Below are 23,042 nucleotides of genomic sequence, written 5' to 3' on the forward strand. Positions count from 1 at the left end.
GGCCTCTTTTTTTGCTTCACATGGGGGGGGGGGGGGTTTATAGACTTTCGGGGAGGGGGGCGGCTTATAACTTTGGGACGGGAGGATCCGGGGGTCCACAGGGGTCTTTGCCTTCGAGGGGGTCCCCATCAAATTAGTGTAGTGTAAGATATCCTGAAATGTATGTCTGTATTCTGCAGCTGAAAAGGAAGACTCCTGCACTTAAAGGCTTTTATTAAATAAATGCAACGTTTCGGTCAAGCGACCTTCATCTGGCATATGGTATGACAAAGGCTAGAACCTGTTTAAATAGGAACCAGGACAAGAACAATCATCCAATGGGAGCAAGGCAATTATGTTGTAGACCCATGGAGCAAATCAGTGCAAATCACACTGCAGGTGTCACACAATTACAATTACAGTAAATTGACAAGAGGAATATATTTTTACACAATTCCCAGTGAAAAAAGCTAAAAAAGAACATATACAAAAGTATACAGCATACGTACAAGAGTACTGTAACAGCTATATGATTGATTGATTGATTGATTGATTTTTTTATTTAAGTGTCATGCACCTGGGTGCCCAGCCCATATGGGCCTACAAGACACTATATCATAATTACAATCGCCAAGATGGCCACACAACAAATCATAATATACCTTTGTACAGAATCAAGAAAAGGAAAAGAAAGGGCATTTCATTGAGACATTCACTTTCCAAAAAAACAATTATACTGGGTACAATGTTCCCTGTCTTAGTCGCCAGGCATTTTCTATAAATCTGGCTAAAACAAAAATTTCCTTATCAAAAAGCCAACTCAACATATGACCTTCTGACAGCCAAAACAGATCGGGATTCTTCAACTGGATTTTCTCAAATAAAGGATTTCTCAAATCATTGTATATGGGACAATGAAACACAAAATGAAATTCATCCTCCACAACACCAAGATCACAAAAAACACAGAAAACGCAACTCTTCAGGAACACATGTATATCTACCTACCTCAATTGCCAGTGGTATAGGGTACCAGTTCTTAACTGAGCACATAGAGACCTCTGTCCTCTTTTTAGATTTGACATTATATATGGTTCAGTAAAGTAATCTTCTTTAATTTGGACATCATTTCTGAGCTTTGGTTTCTTACAAATCTCCTCCATCCATTGTTCCTTTTGAATCTGAAACAGTTGTTGTTTGACTATACTTACATTACACTGTAGATTATTCATAAAAATCATATGTAAATCACAAAATGAAAATATTGCAGATACCTCTCTTGACCAAGGATAACTGTGTGCTCTGTCCCAATTAAAGAACTTTTTGGTCACCCTATCCTCTGGCAACTGGACAAGGCGGTTCCACAAACGAGCCATTTCACCTCTCTGCTTAACAAGACATGACTCCCATCCCATATCCCCTTCAACAGCCACCTTCGCAGTATATTTATGCACTCCAAGAAAGCATCTCATAGCTCGACTCTGGATAGTATTACAGTCAGACGCATCCTCAAAACCCCACACTCCTGCAACATAAAATAAAATAGAACCAACCATTGAATCATAAAGTTTAGAAAACAAACAAATGGCGCTGAAATACAGAAAATATAGAAGTAATCATAACCTATGTCATGTCAGAAGGGCTTTAGGTGCTTGCATAATTATAAGTGGGTGTGGTGAGACACGCCAATGCACCAAAGCAGCACTCAAGACAAGAGGAATGGTCTACAACAGATCCTGGACTAAATAGTAAAAGTAGGCTATATGAAAACAATAATAATTATTCAACTCAGAGCATGACATTCAAAAGGAGTTCATCATTTAGGCCTTTTGGCGATAAGGTTTGTAAATGAAAAATCCAAAAGGCTTCTCTTCTTTTCAGTAGAAGGTCATGATCCCCACCCCTAGGTGGCAGGGCAACCATTTCAATGCCACAGAAGCGTAGGGAAGAAATATCATGCTTCATATCATTAAAATGGACAGCTACGGGGTAGTCCCTGTCATTATGCCGAATAGTACTCTTATGTTCACTTATACACAAATTAAGACAACGCATAAGTGAACATAAGAGTACTATACGTTTCTGCCCTTGTTTGTCTCCATAATGTGGTTAAGGTGTGAGCAGAGTGCGTGAATTCTCTACACCAGGGCTCTTCAAAGTGTCTCACTCATGACCCATGCTGCACTTGGTTATGTTTAGGCAAATAAAACAACTTTGTTATGTTCAGGCAAGTAAAACAACTTGGTTATCTTCAGGCAATTAAAACAACTTTGTTATGACTTTGTTATGTTCAGGCAAGTAAAACAACTTGGTTATGTTAAGGCAATTAAAACAACTTTTGGTAACGCTTTAGAATACAGCCTGCAAATAAGCATGTAACTAGAGGGTAACAAGATCTGTAGGCTAATTACGGGGTACCACACTGTAGTTATAGTGTAACTACGGGGTACAAGGAGTGAATGTAGCCTGTAACTAGAGGGAGAAGCACTGCCGTACACACGTTTTTGGTCTTCTGAGAAGGATCTACGAAGGATGTAGCAACTGCTCTCTGTTTACTTTCTTAGATTTATTAGCTACCTCAATTAATTTCTCATAGGCTATCCTCTTGGATGAACTGTTCTTACATTTAATTGGCATTACGTTTTAAACTCATATCAAAAGGTCAGTAAATCACTTTCGGAGGGAAATTCCACTGACCTAACATGCTTTAAAGGCAAATCTTCTTAAAGACGTAATGTTGATAGACAACTGTTTCTGTTACCACGTTTCAACATCCACCTCAGTGCAGTTCAGTTCTCATTTCTGCTAGAGGTCAAGGTTCAGCTCTTTGGAAAGGCAAGGGTCCTGCTTAGAGAAGACGGTGATCATAATAAACCTGGCTTTTTTTCCTTTCCTGTGCACCATGTCGATCAATTCTTGTGCTTTGTCTCGTCTGGGTTTTGTTCTGACCGACTCCATTTCTTCATGATTGAATACCCCCTCCCACAGAAGTTCATCCAGCATGTTGTCTAGAACAGGTCCAGTCACTCGCTTGATAAACTCTGGTCGAGCTGACTGTAGCCTCTCCTCTACTGAGAGACTCAGAGCCCTTGGATCGTCGGGACTGCTGGGAGAAGGATCTGGAAGGTAAGTTGAAAAAAGAAGACTTCTATTCAACAATCAGCATTCACATTGCAACAGAGCAAGGCCGGATTAACCATAGGGCAACCGGGGCAGGTGCCCCGGGGCCCTCCAAAAAGGTCGGGCTCATGTTGGGCTCCACAGAACTATGACACAAATCTAAGACCAATCAGGACAAAATAAAATGTGTTTCCAAGAAGATTAAGTCTGATGATTTAGTCTCATTGGATGCCTGTGGGCAAGTGGTGACCAGGGGCGCGGGAAGTGGGGGTGCTTGTGGTGCTGCGGCACCCTCTGCTGTTTTGTATTGGAAATGTAATGTCAATTATTTTTTCATCATTGTAAAGCCACAGCACAGTGAAGAGGATATTAATGTGAAGATTAGCCTCTTCCTTTTGCTCTCAGAGTGCATCAGATTCATGCATTTTACTTTAAAATGTACAAAATGTCTTTGTCCGGGGGGGGCACAGCCCCCCCTAGAAACCCCCCAGTCACACTAATATCTTTATCCTGCTGGTGCTACCTCTTTGCAAAGCCTAGAATCGCCTATGAGTGAGTGAGAAACTGAATCTCAGAAACTGAATAATAACATAACAGTATAATACTAATGTTAATTTAAAATGAGATATTCCTCTAAATATGGCGAAAAAACATCCAAACATCCGGACGATGGGTAGGGGGGCCCCTGGGAGCTTCAGTGCCCCGGGGCCCCTGGGGGTGTTAATCTGGCTCTGCAACAGAGGCCTCTTTAGAGATGAGAAGAATTTGAGAAGGACCAAATTAAAATAATAGTCTAGTATACCTCCATCCTCTGCACCCCCATGTAAAATTGCAGGACTTTTCTATTACTTTGCACAACTAAACTGGAGTGCTTCCAAGACCTGAAATGTCCTTCCTTCCTGGTTTGTCAATGCTTATTTTCTATGGGATGAACAGACTGCTTTCAACTTGAATTAATTCCTACATTCCTACAACTCGCCTGTACTCCTACAACTCGTACGCCTACAGTATATGCTGTCCAAAAATGGACAGCATCTACTGTTGATGAGCAACATCTGTTGCTCATCTGTTGTTTATTTTTGATCTCTTGAGACTAACATGAGCCTTCTCATTTTTGTATCAGACTGTGTTCAAAATGTTGTGTCTTATTTATTGCTCCTAAGGGTCGCTGATGAAAGGATGAAAAAGAGATGCACTAGTATACTTCTCTGAGACAAATTAAGTTGCAATGAGATAACGGAACTGACGCCTTACACGACCACTTATACCCAAACCCGACCAGCGTTAGTTTGGGGACCGAGTGACGTACTTCCTCCTTCTTTGCGGGCTATTCAAGAGGTTAATTGTCAGCTGTCGCAAGTCCCTTTTATTTGCAGATATCTGACAGTTTATGTGTAAAGTTTCATATTAAAATGTGCATGATAAAAGGTCCAAATACCTTATGAAAGTGCCTTTGATAAGAGAAAGTAGCAGTGAGCCGCTTGGGCGACGGTACCAGAGAAGAAGAATATACCATGAAGAAGAAAGGCCCTGTAAAACTAGCCCAGGCTACTGCAAAACTATGCTAGCAGCATAGACGTTCAGAGAGGACTGGTCAGCTTTGGGGATTTCAGCTCACAGCTTTTTCACCAGCAATAAGGTCATTTCCCAGACTCTGGTAAGGAAACAGCTATAGTGAATGATTCAAACAAGATGTCTCCAGAAAGAGAAGAAGTTTGACTTGTGCTTTCAGCCATTAAACCGGGTGGAAACAGCACAAGATCATTTGTAGCAGCAGTTGAATTTTGATAGAATATTGGCAAAAAAGTGGTTGGGTTTGGCGTCAGTGAAGCTAATCATTTTAGCAATATTTGAGAAAGTAAAGAGAAGAATGTGAGATGAGTCTGAGACTTCCATGTTCCATGAGACAAATCTGAGAAGTATGATCCTATAGGAGAGTATAGATCTTGTGGCGGTTCCACAAAGAACATTACAGAGACATTCACCTTAATGTCCATGCACCCTTTAAGGAGTGAGGTTAGGTTAGGGCCTCACGTGAGTTGAGGAGTAAGTTAGCCCTTGTTCACAGTCTCCTCGTTCCTGCGCACCCCACAATTGGTGACCCCGCCATTATCTAAAAATCATGCATGGCACACTGCACGATTAAAGTCCCTGGAAACCAAAAATATTTCTTTATTATTTAGCATTTTGAGTTAATCACATCACAGGACCCTATGTTAATAAGCCACCAGCCAAATTTGAACGATGATGAACGTCGCAAAGTATATAAATTTAGGTTTGACAGCCATGGCAAAACTCATGAGATTTCATTATTTTTTAGAGTGTACTTTCTCCCGCGGAATGTGTGGGCGTGTCCCATCTACAGCAGGGAAATTTCTGTCTCTCGCAGAGTGCGAGAGAGAGGGGGGGAGGGAAACGGAGAAAGAAAGAAAGAGAGATGAGTGCACACACCGTGTGTGTGTGTGTGTGTGTGTGTGTGTGTGTGTGTGTGTGTGTGTGTGTGTGTGTGTGTGTGTTCGCGCGTTGCTCCGAGAGGAAGAGATCTCTGTCCGTCTCTGCCCTGTCCGTCCTCTCTCTCTCTCTCTCTCTCTCTCTCTCTCTCTCTCTCTCTCGACTAGTGAGAGAGAGAGAGAGAGAGAGAGAGAGAGAGAGAGAGAGAGAGAGAGAGAGGAGGCATCGCCTGAAACCCGACACCTTGCTAATCTCACAAGCATAGCGCTTGGCAGACGGCAGAGTGGGAAGGAGACGGACAGCGAGGGAGCCTGTCACTGGGGGCAAAGAACGGACTTGCCATAGGTGGGTGCGGATTGCGCGCGTGTACAAAGGTTATATAGAGCTTATGACGTCATAAGCTCCTGCGTTTTAGCACCTCGCGCACTGCTGTCTTCAATGAGGAAGTACTTTGTAGAATCTTGTAGAAAAGTGGCGATTTTAAGGCTTTGGGTTGAAAGTAATGTATAATAATTTCGGAGGCACAAAATTACTAACATAAGACCCTAAATAACATAGTTAGAACGTTTTTGTGGATTTTGGTTTCCAGGGACTTTAACTCATTCATGGCCAGTTTAGGACTGCCAATATTTAGCACAGGCCAAAGATTTTCATAATTGTTGGTCATCTTTCAAGACCCACAGTAAATTATCTATTAGCACCAAAGTGATTTGCAATACCTCAAAATGAAGATGTACGTCTCTGGGTTCACCAGGAAAAAAAAAGTGAGCTTTTAGCATGTTCTGTACTCTACTTATAGCCATTTATATACACCCTGTTTTCACCAAAAAGGTCTCTCTGAGAAGACAAACAGGAGAAAAGGCCATTTTTGTAAAAGACACAATCTCAGGCAGAACTCGCTCTCAATTCTTTTATTTTGAACTGTATTGACATCAGACATGTAAATATTATTCGTTATGACACAAATGACAAAAAATATATATATATATATATATATATATACATGAAGTGCTTTTTTTACATTCAACAATACAGTTTACTCAGTGTGAGTGAGTGTGCAGACAGACACACAGACAGACAGACACACAGACAGACAGACAGACAGACAGACACACACACACACACACACAGAGAGAGAGTTCTGTCCACAGCTGCTGCTGGATCGCACCTCTTCCCAGGGAACACTACTGATCGCCCCGCAAATTAGCATAGGAGGGGAACACCAAACTGGTCTGAGATCAGCGTCTAGCCTCCTCTGCCTCTGCATCGTTTTCCTCCTCTCGTTCGGGCTGGGACGAATGCTGCGACACAGGAACGGGGTCGGCTTGGCTTTGGGACCAGGCGCTGGAACCGGATCGATCATGTTGGTTTGACTAGCGCGAACAACTCAATCCAGGTTCGCCCTGCAGCAGAGGCGACCAGCGCAACGCGCCGAGGGGTGTTTCAATGGCGTTTCTCCTCTATGCAACAGGCAGCGTTTCTCCGTTTTCTCCTCCTCTTCCATTTCAAAACAACAGCTGCGGTATGTGTTTGATAACGTGTTGTCGGCTTTGTCTTTGAGGCTAGGGACCTGATAACATGTCACAGGCTGGGGAAGTCTTTGAACTACGCGCTGTACTAATAAAAACAAAAACACGTCAAACACGTCTTTGGCGTGGATGGCTATTCCTGATAACACGTTAAAGACGTCTTTGGTGGTGAATTAGTTAATCGAAATAAAATGGCAATCTCGATTCCTACTAAGCGCCGATCTCATTTCTCAATGACGTCATTTCTGACACATTTTCATTTGGGACATCAGCTGCAATAAAACAAGCAATCCTACTTTCGTGACGAAGTGAGCACACACATTGCAGCGAGGAGGCGGAGCAGTCAGCACTGAGACCGGGCACTGAGAAGAGAAAATAACCCAGCTGCAGACAGTGACACCAGAGGGCTGTACCACGAATGTTGTATAAGAAGATCCAGGATCTGTCCCTTGATCTGGTTTGTCTAAACCAGATAATTGCCACGGAGCTCGATTGTAGTTAACTTGTACCACGAACGTAGATCGCCACTCGTTAAGTGGAACCAGGTTTTTCTAATCAAGTTGAGAGCGCGTGCACATGAAAATGCCCGTGCACAGGAGCTCGTGCCAGCAAAAGAGGCGTGGTTTTTAACAACTAGCCAATCACAATGCAATATGGACTGCTCCAGCTCAGAACTGTAGCTTTTACAGCGCCAGACACGCCTATTTCCTCATTCATTCAAAGCCAAATCGTGAAGCTTTACTACTATGTCAGAATCAAAATCTGCATTGGATATTATTAGTCTGTTCCCGAATGACTGTCTAAAGTTACCACTTTTATTCACATGAGTCATTTATTTGAAGAGCGGTTTCTGCCTCCACGTATCCTACAGCAGCTCAATTCACCCTCTCAATAAACTCAATAAAACCGGCATGTCTTTTTTGCGAGTGGAAGTAATGTGTAATGTCTCAGTCCAAAATCTGTATGTATAGACCATTTAGGCTCAATGAATAATAATGATCTCATGATGTGTTTAGTCGCACTGATTGAATAATTCCTATAGGCTAATCAATAGAATAGATAGATAGAAATAGAATAGAAAAAGAATGATAATAAAATTAAAAAGGCTTCTGAACTGAATCGACATGGTACGTGCGGGCATAGATTTCATTTATAAACAAGGCCAGGTCGAAACCTGGCATAGGGCCGGTGTGCTCAGTAAAATGCATAACTCTGCCAAGCTGTATTGAGTCATTTGTGTAGTGTGCCTGTGCTGTAGTGTAGCCTATGTGGGTTAATAATCCTGGGTTTAAGCTTCATTAACATGAAGTGCCAGATTTATGGTTAATCTAGTAATATATATTATTTTCACACATAAATGTAGGCTATTGAAATGTAGGCTTATTATGTGGTGTATTCCCAGCCTCCCCCCCCCATACGTGTAGGCTAGGTGTATTTTTTACAATGAATTCGTATATCATTAATAATTGGGATTATTGTAAATATTAGGATAGGTGAGATCAGATCACTGCTTACCATGTAAAAGCTTTAATAACACTGGAATTGAGGGCCATAGACTATGGCCCAAAATTCAAATATAACACTATGGCCCATAGTGTTATTAAATATTGTACATGGTATGCAGTCATCTGATGTCCCCTCCCCTAAACGTTACATGTCATGACTTGCTCCTTCCTTGGCAGAGATCTGTGCTCGAGCACATTGCCTCGTGTTTCACTGTAAACGAGTAGGCTATTGTGACAAGCGAACTTTTTCAGTGAAACAAGTTCGCTTGTCACACAATACTCGTTTGACTTATTTGAGGGCATGTATGTTTATCGTTCACGTTCGCTAACCTGTCGGTCTTTAAACTCTTTGAACAGGTCGGGGTGCCTGTCGGCAAGATGTTTAGCCAGGTTCGATGTGTTTGAGCCTTTCGCTTTGGTCGCGTTGAAGCGCCTTTTACTTCAGCAGCAACTGCACGGCCGGGCGTCAAGTCAGCCAGAATGTACTAGTACGTCATCCGCTTTGTTGCTTTCAAAATAAAACGCTTATTGTAACCTTATTTATTTTGAGTAATGCGTTACAGCCACAGTTTCAAGCCATATAACATCACAACGAGTATTTTGATACAAGGTTTGCTGCTTCATTCATTGAAATACCTTTTCTCCTCCAACGTGCATCAATAAGCTATTTACTTTTGTTTAAGTAACATTATTTTGAAATTTTTAACCGGAAGTTTTGCAGCTCTTCCCGAAAAAAGCTATTCTCCCGAATGAGAAGCACGCTTCTTCATAGTGCACACCCGATAAAACTCATTCAAAACGTTGCACTAGTTTACTGACTACACTGTCGTTTCCCATAACGTTAGTCACAAGAAATGTGGAGAAAGAATCACTTTTTGGGAGACAATCGCATCATGGTGATCACTATTCAGCAACAATGGACATGTATTGGAAATGAAATGCCTTCGCTTGTTTCACAACTTGTCTGCTCCAAAGCGCTACTCCAACCGGAGATACTGTCTAAAGGTAGGCTTTAGAATGATGTTAGCTTAGCGTCACCTAATATCATCACAGTCAGTCCCTCTCCTGACAAAAAAATGCTCCAGGTAGCGCTTTTTCCATGCAAAAATGCAAACGTTATGTGTGAACAGCCCCATACACAGCAGATTACTCCTGCTCAGACATTACCATAGTCATCACACAGCCCGCGCCCCCCGCGCGAGTGCTCGAGCACTCGTTCATAATAGACTATTTAAATTGCTTAAAATGCCCATCCGTAGAAGCCGCTGCCATTTTCGCTGTGTCTGTCCTCCTGTGTGTCGGGAGTCGGCACGGCCACACATGAAGCAGACAGAGTCAGAGAGAGCTTTTTTCACTTTTCACCAGTCACCATTGGTTCAAGGCAACGATGTGTTTATTAGCCAGAGGTGCATTACCGCCACCTACCGGACTGGAAAGACATTTACTCGGCCAGGATCGGTGTTTATTAGCCAGAGGTGCATTACCGCCACCTACCGGACTGGAAAGACATTTACTCGGCCAGGATGGGTGCCCAAATGCAGCGACAGAGTCGAATGTAAGGGCCCTGCTGCATTCTGCACCGGCCCCAAAAATAGCCTATTTTGTGGTCACATATATAGGCTATTGTCAGCAGTCGCATATCTCCATATTTCATATAATGATGCTGGAAATATGAAGTTCAATCACATCATACAGGCCAAAAGCAACACAGTTGCAGCTGCAAAATGCAGGAGTAGCCTAGATATGTTATATTAAATTGCTTAGATGTAGTAGCCTATTCTAGCATGTATGACCATTTCCAACCCAACGTCAGCCTCAGCTCCATTGCGCACACGGCACCGTGCACTTTGGAGACGTTTATGTAACCTTTTTATGCCGGTTTAGTGATATTTCTCCACTCACCATTCAGCTGCAATCGACCGGCGGGGTCAAACAACGTATCTAGGCTACTTGAGAGTACAAAAATGAATATATAAAAACATATTCCAAAGTGGTAAGTAGGGCTTAATTTAAATGTAGCCTGCAACAAGTGCAAGGCTAATCAGTCCTCGATTAATTCAACAGGAGCAATTTTTTTTCTTTTTTCTTTTTATTTTCTTTTGAATGCAATGTATTTTTCATATGGGGACCATATGAATGGTGACTCGCTGTTTCCAGAGAGCTGATTGGTAAGCAGCAGGTGGGTCTTTCATCGGTTTTGATCTTATACTCTGAACTTAACCTGCTACAAAGCAGCCGTAGAGCATAAGTTGCTATGGTGATCTATCTCGATAAGAAGTTAACTAGCATCGTGGTACGGCAAAACTAGGGTTAAACCTGAAGTTACCTTGCTAAGCCACTAATCTTGTTTCGTGGTACACCCGTTGGGGCTGAGAGGGAAAATGTTTTAAATAATAGTAGGGCAAACAAAAACGACAAAATGAATCCAGCGACAAATGGTTCACACTCTGCTGTGTGGAAGTTTTTTGGGTTCAAACAAGACGACAAGACATAGGCTACTTTGCAAGCAGTGTAAGATATCAGATATGGCTCCCATCAACACTGCAAAATGAGGGATTTACAGGAGGAAGCACTACTCAATGCCCTCTCGCAACTACTCTTCAAACGTTGCATTATGGTCTACAAAATCAGCAGTGAACAAACATGGAGACAGAATTGCGAGGAGGATATAATATTGCGACAAGGAGAGATTTATGGTCCAGCCAAACTATGGAACCATATGAATAATGAGCCTGCCGGACTTCAGCATGAAAAGTCATGCCTATAGACAGGCCCAGCTCCAGACCCAAATTACAGAGGTGGCCTGCCCCTAGCTTGGGGGAGCCAAGCTACCCAAGGGGGGTCCGGGGGGATTCTCCCCCGGAAGAAGATTTTGTACATTTTAAAGTAAAATTCGTCAACCTGGTGCATTTGAGAGCAAAATGAAGAGGCTAAATCTATGAAGAACTACACACATCTCTAATGTGTTGTGACTTTACAAATAATTAGGCCTAAACAATTAATATTAAATGTATTTACACATTGTGCACAAATTGCATTCATTGTGACAAATTTACAATAGTTAATATCCAGCCAGAATCATTGCAAATGGATGTTCAAAGTAACAGTTAGCAATAGCATTCAGTTAATCAATGCCTAATGACAGCCAGATTCCGTTTTAAACTTAAAAACAGAAAAACGGAAAAACGTTTTTAGCCAAAAAAATAAAAAATAAAAATAAAAAATAATGGGGGGGCCAGTTCGGGGAATGGGGGGGCCCGGCCCGGTCTTTTTGAAAAATATGTTTTGAAGATCAAATTTTATACATAGTGTAACGAGTCAGGAAATACAGAGGCTTTCTTCTTAATTATGCTCTTTATTAGCACCCGACAGAGCACTGGTGGCCGTGCCCATGCCACAACACACACCAACCTCGCTAGCTCTCTCTTAGCTTAGCATAGCTCTCCACACACAGCCGTCTCTCACAGGCTCACGCTCCAACTCCCCGAGCTGTTTCGCTCTCTCCCACAGCTCCCATCCCCCAGCCAATCCCAGGTGAGCCTCTCTCTCTCACCCCACCCATGGCTGTAAGCTGCCTTCACTGTCCCACAGAACCCCGTAAATCCCCACATACATGCCAAACCCCACAGGTAACCCACATGCACAGAACAGCATAACACACAGAGACAGACATCAACAAATACAGTAGCACACAAAACGAGCCCGCTACACTACCTCCTCCCCATTAAAGTTTCTCTCCCACGAGAAGCACACTTAAGTCCCCAACCCCCAGGTGGGGTCAGTGCTCCCCACATCCCTCTTGTGTTGGCTCCAATAGAAAAGTTCACGAACACGGCAGTGTCTCCTCAGCCCCGAAATGACCGGATCTGGGGGCCCTGTGTGGCCACTGCAGCACCCATCCCCGCAGGTAGCTGGGCACAACCGCCTGGAACACCCTTTCCCCGTGCCAGCCCCCGCTCTCCAAAAGCCCGTCCTTACACAGACGCAGGTCCGGAAACATTCCACAGTCCCTTCGTGGCACCTTCGTGTCCTCCAAAATCTCAGTGCAGTTTCTGGTCAAATGTCCAGGCTCCCCACATGACCAGCAGTCTCACCTGCCAGCCGCCCGCACGTCTCTCCTCTCGCGCTGTCCTCTGATCTCCAACAGTGTCCCGACACTCCCTGTTTAGATGCCCGAATGCACCACACGTCCATCAGACTCCCGGGCGCCCCCAGGACCACTTCCCCGCGGCCATGGTCTGGCCCCCTGGAACGCTGTGGCCCCCCTTAGCCAGGTGACCATGTCCCCAACATGTCCAACAAACTCTCTGCGGCTCCTCCACCCGCTGTTTGCCACGCTGCATGGTCTCCCACAACAGCTGCATCAGCTCCTCCGCCCAGGCAGGCGTCACCTCCAACACCCGTCTGATCTCCTGCTTCAGGCGGGCCTCCATGCCAGCAAACTCCAAGCCGAAATCCGGAACCAGCATATACTTCTCCTCCTCCCCTTTCATCTCCAGGCGATCCCCGCACAGAGCACTGGTGGCCGTGCCCATGCCACAATAACCCCCACAAACACACACACCAACCTCGCTAGCTCTCTCTTTGCTTCCTAGCTCTCCACACACAACTGACTCTCCCGTTCTCCAGTTCCGTTCTCTCCCACAGCTCCCCTCCCCCAGCCAATCCCAGGTGAGCCTCTCTCTCTCACCCCACCCACTGGCTGTACGCTGCCTTCACAGTCCGACAGAAACCCGTAAACCCCCACATACATGCCAAATCCCACAGGTAACCCACATGCACAGAACAGCATAACACACAGAGACAGTCAGACATCAACAAATACAATAGCACACAAAATGAGCCTGCTTCAATACATAATTTCTTTTATACAGAAAATAATTAAATTGACCAGAATGCACCAGTCTGAATCTTGAAATTGCAATGAATCTGTAAACATGCCATGTTAGCTTACTGGGAAAAGGCTAAGTATGGCTCCAAAGTTGATCTGTCTTTACCATGAGGTTCGTCTCACGTTGCCAGACCCAACGACGTATGTCAGCAAGGAGGGTCTGAATGACATATCAACTTTCTGGGAGACTTCCCCCAAAATCCCTCCAGATGCTGTGGGAGAAATCTGATTGCCTGGGCACCGGCCCACGATGTCTGTGTTTGGTCAATTCATATGTCTGTCAAGCATAGTATTTTTTTGTCTTGGGGGCGGGTGCTAACTACTTTTCAGAGTTGTGTTCCAGACATGTTCATATACGGCTGGCTACTGCGAGACTACTGCAAGGTCTGTAGCAACTCAATATCAATGATTGTAATTAGGGATGGTCCGATCCGATACTCAGTATCGGTATCGGAGCCGATCCGGCCAAAATCACTGGATCGGATATCTGGTGGGAAAAAGAAGTAGAATCCGATCCGATCCATAGCCTAAACTATCACTAAATGCTTCACTAAACTTCAGCAATGCGCCGTCACGGACACAGATGAACAACCGCAGCATCGTGCATGTGGACAGAGTGAGATTGCACTGTGCATTGTCACCACAGCTGTGTTGATCAAGGAAGAAAAAAGCCACGTGCAATTTAATATGATGCGAGTGTTTTTAAGCATTGGAAACGTCAACACCGCGGCGCAGACTGCCTGCCTGCCTGATACCTGCTGGTCAGTGTATCACACACAAACGTGACAGCAACGTTACAAAGAGAGGGAGAGAGAGGAGATCAGATGCAGATTCACTCCTAGACTAGACACCGGTAAGCCTCAAAACACACCGGCAGCCGCGTCAATACTGCGCAGCACACCATGCTATCACAATCAATAACGTAACGTAATGGTAACATTATCAATAACGTTACCATTCCCAGAAGTGAAGTCAAATCTACGCACTTTCTGCATAACGGATCGGCAGATTAACGCTAATAAACACTCACCCAACTCAGCAGCGATAAAGTTAGATGTTCTCTCCTCCTGTTAGTCCTTATTATAATTAATCCCAAAAGTCAAAATCTTCCTTGAAAACAGCAAATAAAACTAGATTAGGCCATGTGCCCGTGTTTACAAACACCATGATCCGTGAACTGTGCTCCGCCACTTGTTTCACGCAACATGCAAGTAGGGGTAACCTCGCGTCACCAGGCTCTCTCTCTCGGGACTCGGGGAGACCAGGAACAGTTATAACAAGGACGTGTGTGTGTGTGTGTGTGTGTGTGTGTGTGTGTGTGTGTGTGTGTGTGTGTGTGTGTGTGTGTGTGTGTGTGTGCGCGTGCGTGCGTGCGCGCGAAGGCTTAAAAAGAAGCAGCAGTATTAGTGCATTACTGAGTCTATGTTCTGGGCTATAGCCTTCCATTTAAGGAATATTGTTCCACAGATTGAACATGCTGTTTAGATCGCTGGGTTAAGCAAAGTGCATTGGTAAATTTATTATTAACAGCTTAGTTGTAAGCGAGGGAAAAAGATCGGATCGGATTGATATCGGTATCGGCAGACACTCAAGATTGTGGTATCGGTATCAGATCGGATATGGAAAAAGTGGTATCGTGCCATCCCTAATTGTAATAAGTTTTAGTAGCCAGTCATGAGCTCACCTTGTCTCACGTCCTGGCTAACATGAGCTCACCTTGTCTCAGGTCCTGGGTAACAGATGAGCTCACCTTGTCTCACGTCCTGCCTAACATGAGCTCACCTTGTCTCACGTCCTGGCTAACAGATGAGCTCACCTTGTCTCACGTCCTGGCTAACATGAGCTCACCTTGTCTCAGGTCCTGGCTAACATGAGCTCACCTTGTCTCAGGTCCTTGGTAACATGAGCTCACCTTGTCTCACGTCCTGGCTAACATGAGCTCACCTTGTCTCACGTCCTGGGTAACATGAGCTCAACTTGTCTCATGTCCTGTGTAACAGATGAGCTCCCCTTGTGTCACATCCTGGCTAACATGAGCTCACCTTGTCTCACGTCCTGGCCAACATGAGCTCACCTTGTCTCACGTCCTGGCTAACATGAGCTCACCTTGTCTCACGTCCTGGCTAACATGAGCTCACCTTGTCTCACATCCTGGCTAACATGAGCTCACCTTGTCTCACGTCCTGGCTAACATGAGCTCACCTTGTCTCACGTCCTGGCTAACATGAGCTCACCTTGTCTCACGTCCTGGGTAACAGATGAGCTCACCTTGTCTCACGTCCTGGCTAACATGAGCTCACCTTGTCTCACGTCCTGGCTAACATGAGCTCACCTTGTCTCATGTCCTGGGTAACAGACAAGCTCCCCTTGTCTCACATCCTGGCTAACATGAGCTCACCTTGTCTCACGTCCTGGCTAACATGAGCTCACCTTGTCTCACATCCTGGCTAACATGAGCTCACCTTGTCTCACGTCCTGGGTAACAGATGAGCTCCCCTTGTCTCATGTCCTGGCTAACATGAGTGTGATAGCAAATTATTGATTGAGTGCTTATTGATTGATTGCTTAATGAACTATGGCCCTTCTAAGATGTATTTTGTGAACTATGTTCTTCACCATTGCAGAACATTCCTGAAGGGAGATAACATGTATTTTGTCTTTTGTGAATGTCAGATGAAGCTACATGGCCTAATGGAAACTTACTAGGGTAGATGGAACTTTTTGAGAGCAGTGGAAAATCACTGGCCTCCAAGGTGGGGGGCGGGTGCGATAGTTTCAGTATATGATGAGATGTAACAATGACTCATGGCTCTTATCTGACAACGTGGTCGGGAAGAGACCTCTGTGCACAGATGTTAATGTAGAATAAAAACCTCCTAAAAACACTTGAAACTGATATCTCATTATTGATGGATCAGCAGGGCATTTCGGCAATTTTGCCATCACATGAGCTAACATGAGCTCACCTTGTCTCACGTCCTGGCTAATATGAGCTCACCTTGTCTCACATCCTGGGTAACAGATGAGCTCACCTTGTCTCATGTCCTGGCTAATATGAGCTCACCTTGTCTCACATCCTGGCTAATATGAGCTCACCTTGTCTCACGTCCTGGCTAACATGAGCTCACCTTGTCTCACATCCTGGCTAATATGAGCTCACCTTGTCTCACATCCTGGGTAACAGATGAGCTCACCTTGTCTCACATCCTGGCTAATATGAGCTCACCTTGTCTCACGTCCTGGCTAACATGAGCTCACCTTGTCTCACATCCTGGATAATATGAGCTCACCTTGTCTCACATCCTGGGTAACAGATGAGCTCACCTTGTCTCATGTCCTGGGTAACAGACAAGCTCCCCTTGTCTCACATCCTGCTAACATGAGCTCACCTTGTCTCACGTCCTGGGTAACAGATGAGCTCCCCTTGTCTCACGTCCTGGGTAACAGACAAGCTCCCCTTGTCTCACATCCTGGCTAACATGAGCTCACCTTGTCTCACATCCTGGCTAACATGAGCTCACCTTGTCTCACATCCTGGGTAACAGATGAGCTCACCTTGTCTCATGTCCTGGGTAACAGACAAGCTCCCCTTGTCTCACATCCTGGCTAACATGAGCTCACCTTGTCTCACGTCCTGGCTAACATGAGCTCACCTTGTCTCACGTCCTGGCTAACATGAGCTCACCTTGTCTCAGGTCCTGGCTAACATGAGCTCACCTTGTCTCACATCCTGGCTAACATGAGCTCACCTTGTCTCACGTCCTGGCTAACATGAGCTCACCTTGTCTCACGTCCTGGCTAATATGAGCTCACCTTGTCTCACATCCTGGGTAACAGATGAGCTCACCTTGTCTCATGTCCTGGGTAACAGATGAGCTCACCTTGTCTCACGTCCTGGCTAACATGAGCTCACCTTGTCTCATGTCCTGGGTAACAGACAAGCTCCCCTTGTCTCACATCCTGGCTAACATGAGCTCACCTTGTCTCACGTCCTGGCTAACATGAGCTCACCTTGTCTCACGTCCTGGCTAACATGAGCTCACCTTGTCTCAGGTCCTGGCTAACATGAGCTCACCTTGTCTCATGTCCTGGCTAACATGAGCTCACCTTGTCTCAGGTCCTGGCTAACATGAGCTCACCTTGTCTCATGTCCTGCCTAACAGCTCACCTTGTCTCACCTCCTGGGTAACAGATGAGCTCACCTTGTCTCACATCCTCCGTAACAGATGAGCTCACCTTGTCTCACGTCCTGGGTAACAGGTGAGCTCACCTTGTCTCACATCCTGGCTAACATGAGCTCACCTTGTCTCACATCCTGGGTAACAGATGAGCTCACCTTGTCTCACATCCTGGGTAACAGATGAGCTCACCTTGTCTCACGTCCTGGGTAACAGATTAGCTCACCTTGTCTCATGTCCTGGCTAACATGAGCTCACCTTGTCTCACGTCCTGGGTAACAGATGAGCTCACCTTGTCTCATGTCCTGGCTAACATGAGCTCACTTTGTCTCACGTCCTGGGTAACAGATGAGCTCACCTTGTCTCACATCCTGGCTAACATGAGCTCACCTTGTCTCACGTCCTGGGTAACAGATGAGCTCACCTTGTCTCACGTCCTGTCTAACATGAGCTCACCTTGTCTCACGTCCTGGGTAACAGATGAGCTCACCTTGTCTCACGTCCTGGGTAACAGATGAGCTCACCTTGTCTCACGTCCTGGGTAACAGATGAGCTCACCTTGTCTCACGTCCTGGCTAACATGAGCTCACCTTGTCTCATGTCCTGGGTAACAGATGAGGGCCCTGCCGCTGCTCCGCTGTCGGTGGATGATTCTGAAACTGAAGGCCATGTGTTTCATGATGTTAAAAGCTTTGCAAAGTAATGTTGTTGCTATGATGCAGATTAATTTACCATACTGATTAATTTATGTTATATGCTGAAAATCTGCTGTGTGTGTGTGTGTTTGTGTGTGTGTGTGTGTGTGACACACACACACACACACACACACGTGCACACGCACAGAGCAGAGATGCCACAGCAGACTGTGAATGCAGCCAGACTGAAAAATGATCTAGAGCTGAACTACCATCACCTTCTCCATTCTAACAGACTGAGTGAAGCTTTATGAGGATTTAAGTCTTTACCAGGCAGATCAAGCTCATGATACCAGACTGATGTCCTCTCTTCATTTTGGATGATCAGAGTCACTTCCTCTGTTCTTGTATCCAGGCGAACCTCAAATGTTGGGTGGTAATTTGGTCCATATTTTGGATAAAATTGTAAGACATCCTGAAAACCAGGAGAAGTGTTGCTGTTTTTGCTCCCAAAAAATATGATATAATTGAATGTTCGTGTTTTACATGTAAAAGAACTGAATCTGTATCACACCCACACACACACACACACATAAACACACACACACACACACACATACACACACACATACACACACACACACATACACACACACACACATACACACACACACACACACACACACACACACATACACACACACATACACACACACACACACACACACACTCGTGCGCACGTTAAAGCATCATTAACAGAGATATATTTTGCAGGAAGTTGTATTTGACGTACCTTAGGCTTAGGCTGTACTTTACACTCCTCAGGAGTGCAGTGGAGACTGTACTTTTTAGAGGTCGACAAAGGATGACAATCGGATGGAGTCCGGATGTACTCAGCATTTTCTTGTTGACTTTTCACCTTAAATTATATCACAACAGTTGTACTTGAAAGATCGTTTCACTGTCGTGTTCATGATGACAGTCTCAACAGTTTGACATGTTTAGATACATATATCACCGTAGTGTGTGTGTGTGTGTGTGTGTGTGTGTGTGTGTGTGTGAGTGAGTGAGTGAGTGAGTGAGTGAGTGAGTGAGTGAGAGAGAGAGAGAGAGAGAGAGAGAGGGGATAGAGATTTGGTCAGCAGTCATTTTGGTGTGCATACTATCTGCTATGGGTGTTGTTAGTCCTGGCATTTGGGGCCACAAATGTTTTATGAATAGCCCTGCGCGTCTCAAATGGGGGGGAAGAGTAGCTAATCTGAAAAAGAGTATGGTATTGATCAAAAATGCAAGATTTTGCTTCCTCTCTGTGTGCAAGTAGTAGCCTAACCTATACTGTAACAAAAGGAAGAGACATCACTCTCATCACAGCGTTCAAATTTTGCATTGGGGCTCGACTTTAGGGACAGTTCTATAGATACAGTCGGTCTGTGTGGGAACGCCCACAAAATGTTACTTCCGCTAGCGTTGTGTCAGTAGGGCGTGGGGGAAAACCAATAATATATCTTAATGACCTGACTCACCTGCGGAAGGTGCTGCAGCTCTACACTACAGGATCGGGGATTCAAGAGCAGGTACATAGATGTCTGTTCAGATGTGTGTTTACTGCGGGGGTTAATGTTACATTCCTTTATCGCAAAATAACTGGGATGTGGAGGCTAAATTACGTCACATCCGTATTGTTAGCGTTCCATTTGCAGAAAACTTGAGCTGGAAAGATCACTGTTCACTAGTCAGATCCAGTCACTAGCCAGTAGGGCTGTGAATCTTCACTGGCCTCACGATTCGATTCGATTACGATTCATCTGTCAACGATTCGATTCGATTAAACGATGCATCACGATGCATCGCGATGCATCTTAAATCGATGCATCACTTTTTCCGCAATACATGATTTATTTTTTCTCACTTTCTTTTTTCTCACTGTGTGGCTACTTTTAAAATAAAAGTGCATTTGGAATTGCATTGTATTATGATCCATAATTAAAATAAACAACTGCATGTACTTACATTCTATTTTATTTGATTATAATTTTTTTTTTTTTTTTTTTTTTAATAATCGATTTTTGATATTTGTTAATCGATGCAGAATCGTGCACGTCCGCATCGCGATGCATCTTATAATCGATTCTTTTTGACACCCCTACTAGCCAGGCTAGCCATTGTTAGCAATAACAGTTGATAACAAGGCATTTTGCGCATACAAACCCTGCAGCCTCATGTCCACACAGATAGAAGTTAGGCAGTGATGTGTGTACAGCTGATTTAATGAGACACAAACAAGACAGAAGTGCTAATAAACAACATTTACTACAATTATAACGACTGTTGTCGCAGTCATCTTGGATTTTTTAGGTCGGGGCTGCTGAGGCTGTAATGTGAAATACCACCTCTGGTGACGTCACCATCCCAGCTCATGACCTTTGAACCGTAAGATTACCAGTCCCAGTTATAAAGGAATGCACGATTAATCCCCAATCCTGTCTGCCTGGGCTGGGCTAGCAGCAAAATGCTAACTCTGCTGCCTGCAAAGAACGGGAAGATTTCCCCCACGCTGACCCATTGAACATGCATCTATGACAAGACGCCGCCTGAATGTATTGAAGTGAATGGGGCAGGCATGGAAAGTCCCACTATAACCCATTATATCTGTGTTGTTTCACCTTCTATCTATATTTTATTGATTGATATATATATATAAATATGGCAATGTGGGTTAGAGAGCTGCAGGCCCGAGGGTACCCTCGCGGGCCCCTCGGGCCTGGCCAATACGGGCCGGGGCTAGGGATGTCAACCGATAACCGTTTAACCGATAATCGACCGTTAGAACATTAACCGATTAATACTATCAGTTAAACGGTTAAAAAAAAAAATCACGTCTCCTAAACACATGCAGAGAGAGAGAGAGAGAGAGAGAGAGAGAGAAGCGCATGGCCTGAAACCCGACACCTTGCTAATCTCACAGCGTTCAGCGCGCACTGATCAAACAGTAGTTTTTACCGTGTCCTAAAGATGCAGACAAGAAGCGGTCTAATTGACGATTGAAAAGTAACAATTAACGTTAGTCTTTACTGTCCAACACATGGTAGCTTCGGAGAAATTGTTTCAGAACGGGACAGAGACGGATTGTTTGTAGACTGTATTCATTGACACTTTCAAGGCCGGTGTGAAAGCGGCTACTGACAGCTGCGTGCGACTCGTCTTCATAATGTACACACAGAGCAGAGCCCTCGTCGCGTGTGTGAAGAGAGAGGAATAAGGGGTGAGACCAAAAGCAGGTAAACCACTGTGTGATTAGTGAGGAGAAGATACTGTAGTGATGCTGCGCACTTTGTCAGTGCGCCCTGCAGCCTGGGCTGTCGTCCGCTCAAACACTACTTCACCGGGCAGCTGCGTGTCAATTGACGTGCCTATAATATGCAATGTGTGCAGCTCTAAAGTATAGCCTATCGGAGGAATGTTTTTGTTTAGATGGCTGGAGGCTTCAACTTGTTTTTTTCTGCTTGTAGATGTAAAAAATAAACGCTTTCTAATGAAAAAAATCAAGCATTTGTTGTGGTAATTGTTTAATGGGGCACAGACAGTCAAATAGCGCATTTTAATCTTCTCGGTTAACCGACAGTTGTCGGCTAATGAGTGTCGGTTGTCGGTCAAGAAAAATTATGATTTTCGACATCCCTAGCCGGGGCCGGGCTTTTTATCTTCTTTTTTTAATTAATAGGTCCGGGCCGGGGTCGGGCCGTTTCAATAATTAAATTAAATAATGTTGTATTACTCGCTTAATTTTACACAGCAGAGCACAGTCAGACAAAGAGGAGGAGTGCACAGACACTCCCCCAGCCACACAGTCACACACAGACCCTCACGTGACGTTAGTCTGCCATTCATATTCATGTCATGACATGTAGCTTTCCGTTCAGTCAGCGACAGACAGCGTGCTGTCTCTTAGTGTGTAAAAAACAACAAAACAAGCCGTGTGTGCCGTGTCCGTCCGTGTACAGAGGACAACTCCCGAACAGAGAGAGAGAGAGAGAGAGTCAAATAGAGAGACAGGCAGAGAGGCTGCAGGAGCAGGAAGGCCGCGCTGCAGCACACACACTGAGTAAAAGAACATTACAAGGCTGCAAAATATAAACTAAGGACTGCAATAAGAAAAGCCAAATCCAACTATGCCGCCAAATTAGAACAACAAATCACAACCAATGACACAAGAACCATCTGGAAAAAACTTCAGGACATCACCAATTATAAAAAGAAACCTACCCCCATACCTGACGGCCGGTTCACACACACGCCTAGAGCAACGCTTAAAGCAACGCCTAAGCAACGCCTAAAATTTAGGCGTCCTTGTTAACAGACGAGAGCGTTCACACATACCGCTGCCACGCTGTGCTGAAGCCACGCTCGCGCTGTGCCTACGCTGCGCTGCATTTATCGTTTAGGCGTCTGTTCTATTTTTCAGCTCTAGGCGCGCTGAACTGTCAAGCTGGCTGTTGTTTCTGGTGGACTTGGGCCATATTTTCTACCGAGTTTGCCCAAAAGGGAGGGTGGAGCGCGAATTAACGAGTGCATAGTAAGAGAGCTGTCCTTCATGTGTTCCTCTATTAACGTCTTTTCTGTCAGATGTATATATACCCCCCCTGTCTCAATGCATGTATCACTCATGGTGTTGATGACTCATAGTCACATGATTACCCGAGGGAAAATAACAATTACAATACAGCGGGCCAAGAAATAGACAGACATCCTCACTT

At 44.7% G+C, this 23,042-nt stretch overlaps 1 protein-coding gene across 1 annotated transcript in view; it reads right to left on the reverse strand.

Moving 5' to 3' along the window:
- Positions 1–212: 212 nt before the first annotated feature.
- Positions 213–23,042, reverse strand: part of LOC310798442 (NACHT, LRR and PYD domains-containing protein 1-like) — a gene marked incomplete at its 5' end in the record, with an annotated part of 90,008 nt that continues 67,178 nt past the window's right edge. Inside the window, 4 exons of the mRNA XM_083660989.1 lie at positions 213–3,098; positions 18,244–18,312; positions 18,619–18,763; positions 19,082–19,207. Coding sequence (XP_083517115.1) covers positions 2,785–3,098; positions 18,244–18,312; positions 18,619–18,763; positions 19,082–19,207 — 654 coding nt within the window. The 3' untranslated portion in view covers positions 213–2,784. The remainder of the gene's footprint in view (positions 3,099–18,243; positions 18,313–18,618; positions 18,764–19,081; positions 19,208–23,042) is intronic.

Source organism: Poromitra crassiceps, assembly GCF_964638095.1.
Source record: "Poromitra crassiceps genome assembly, chromosome: 2".
NCBI lineage: Eukaryota > Metazoa > Chordata > Actinopteri > Beryciformes > Melamphaidae > Poromitra > Poromitra crassiceps.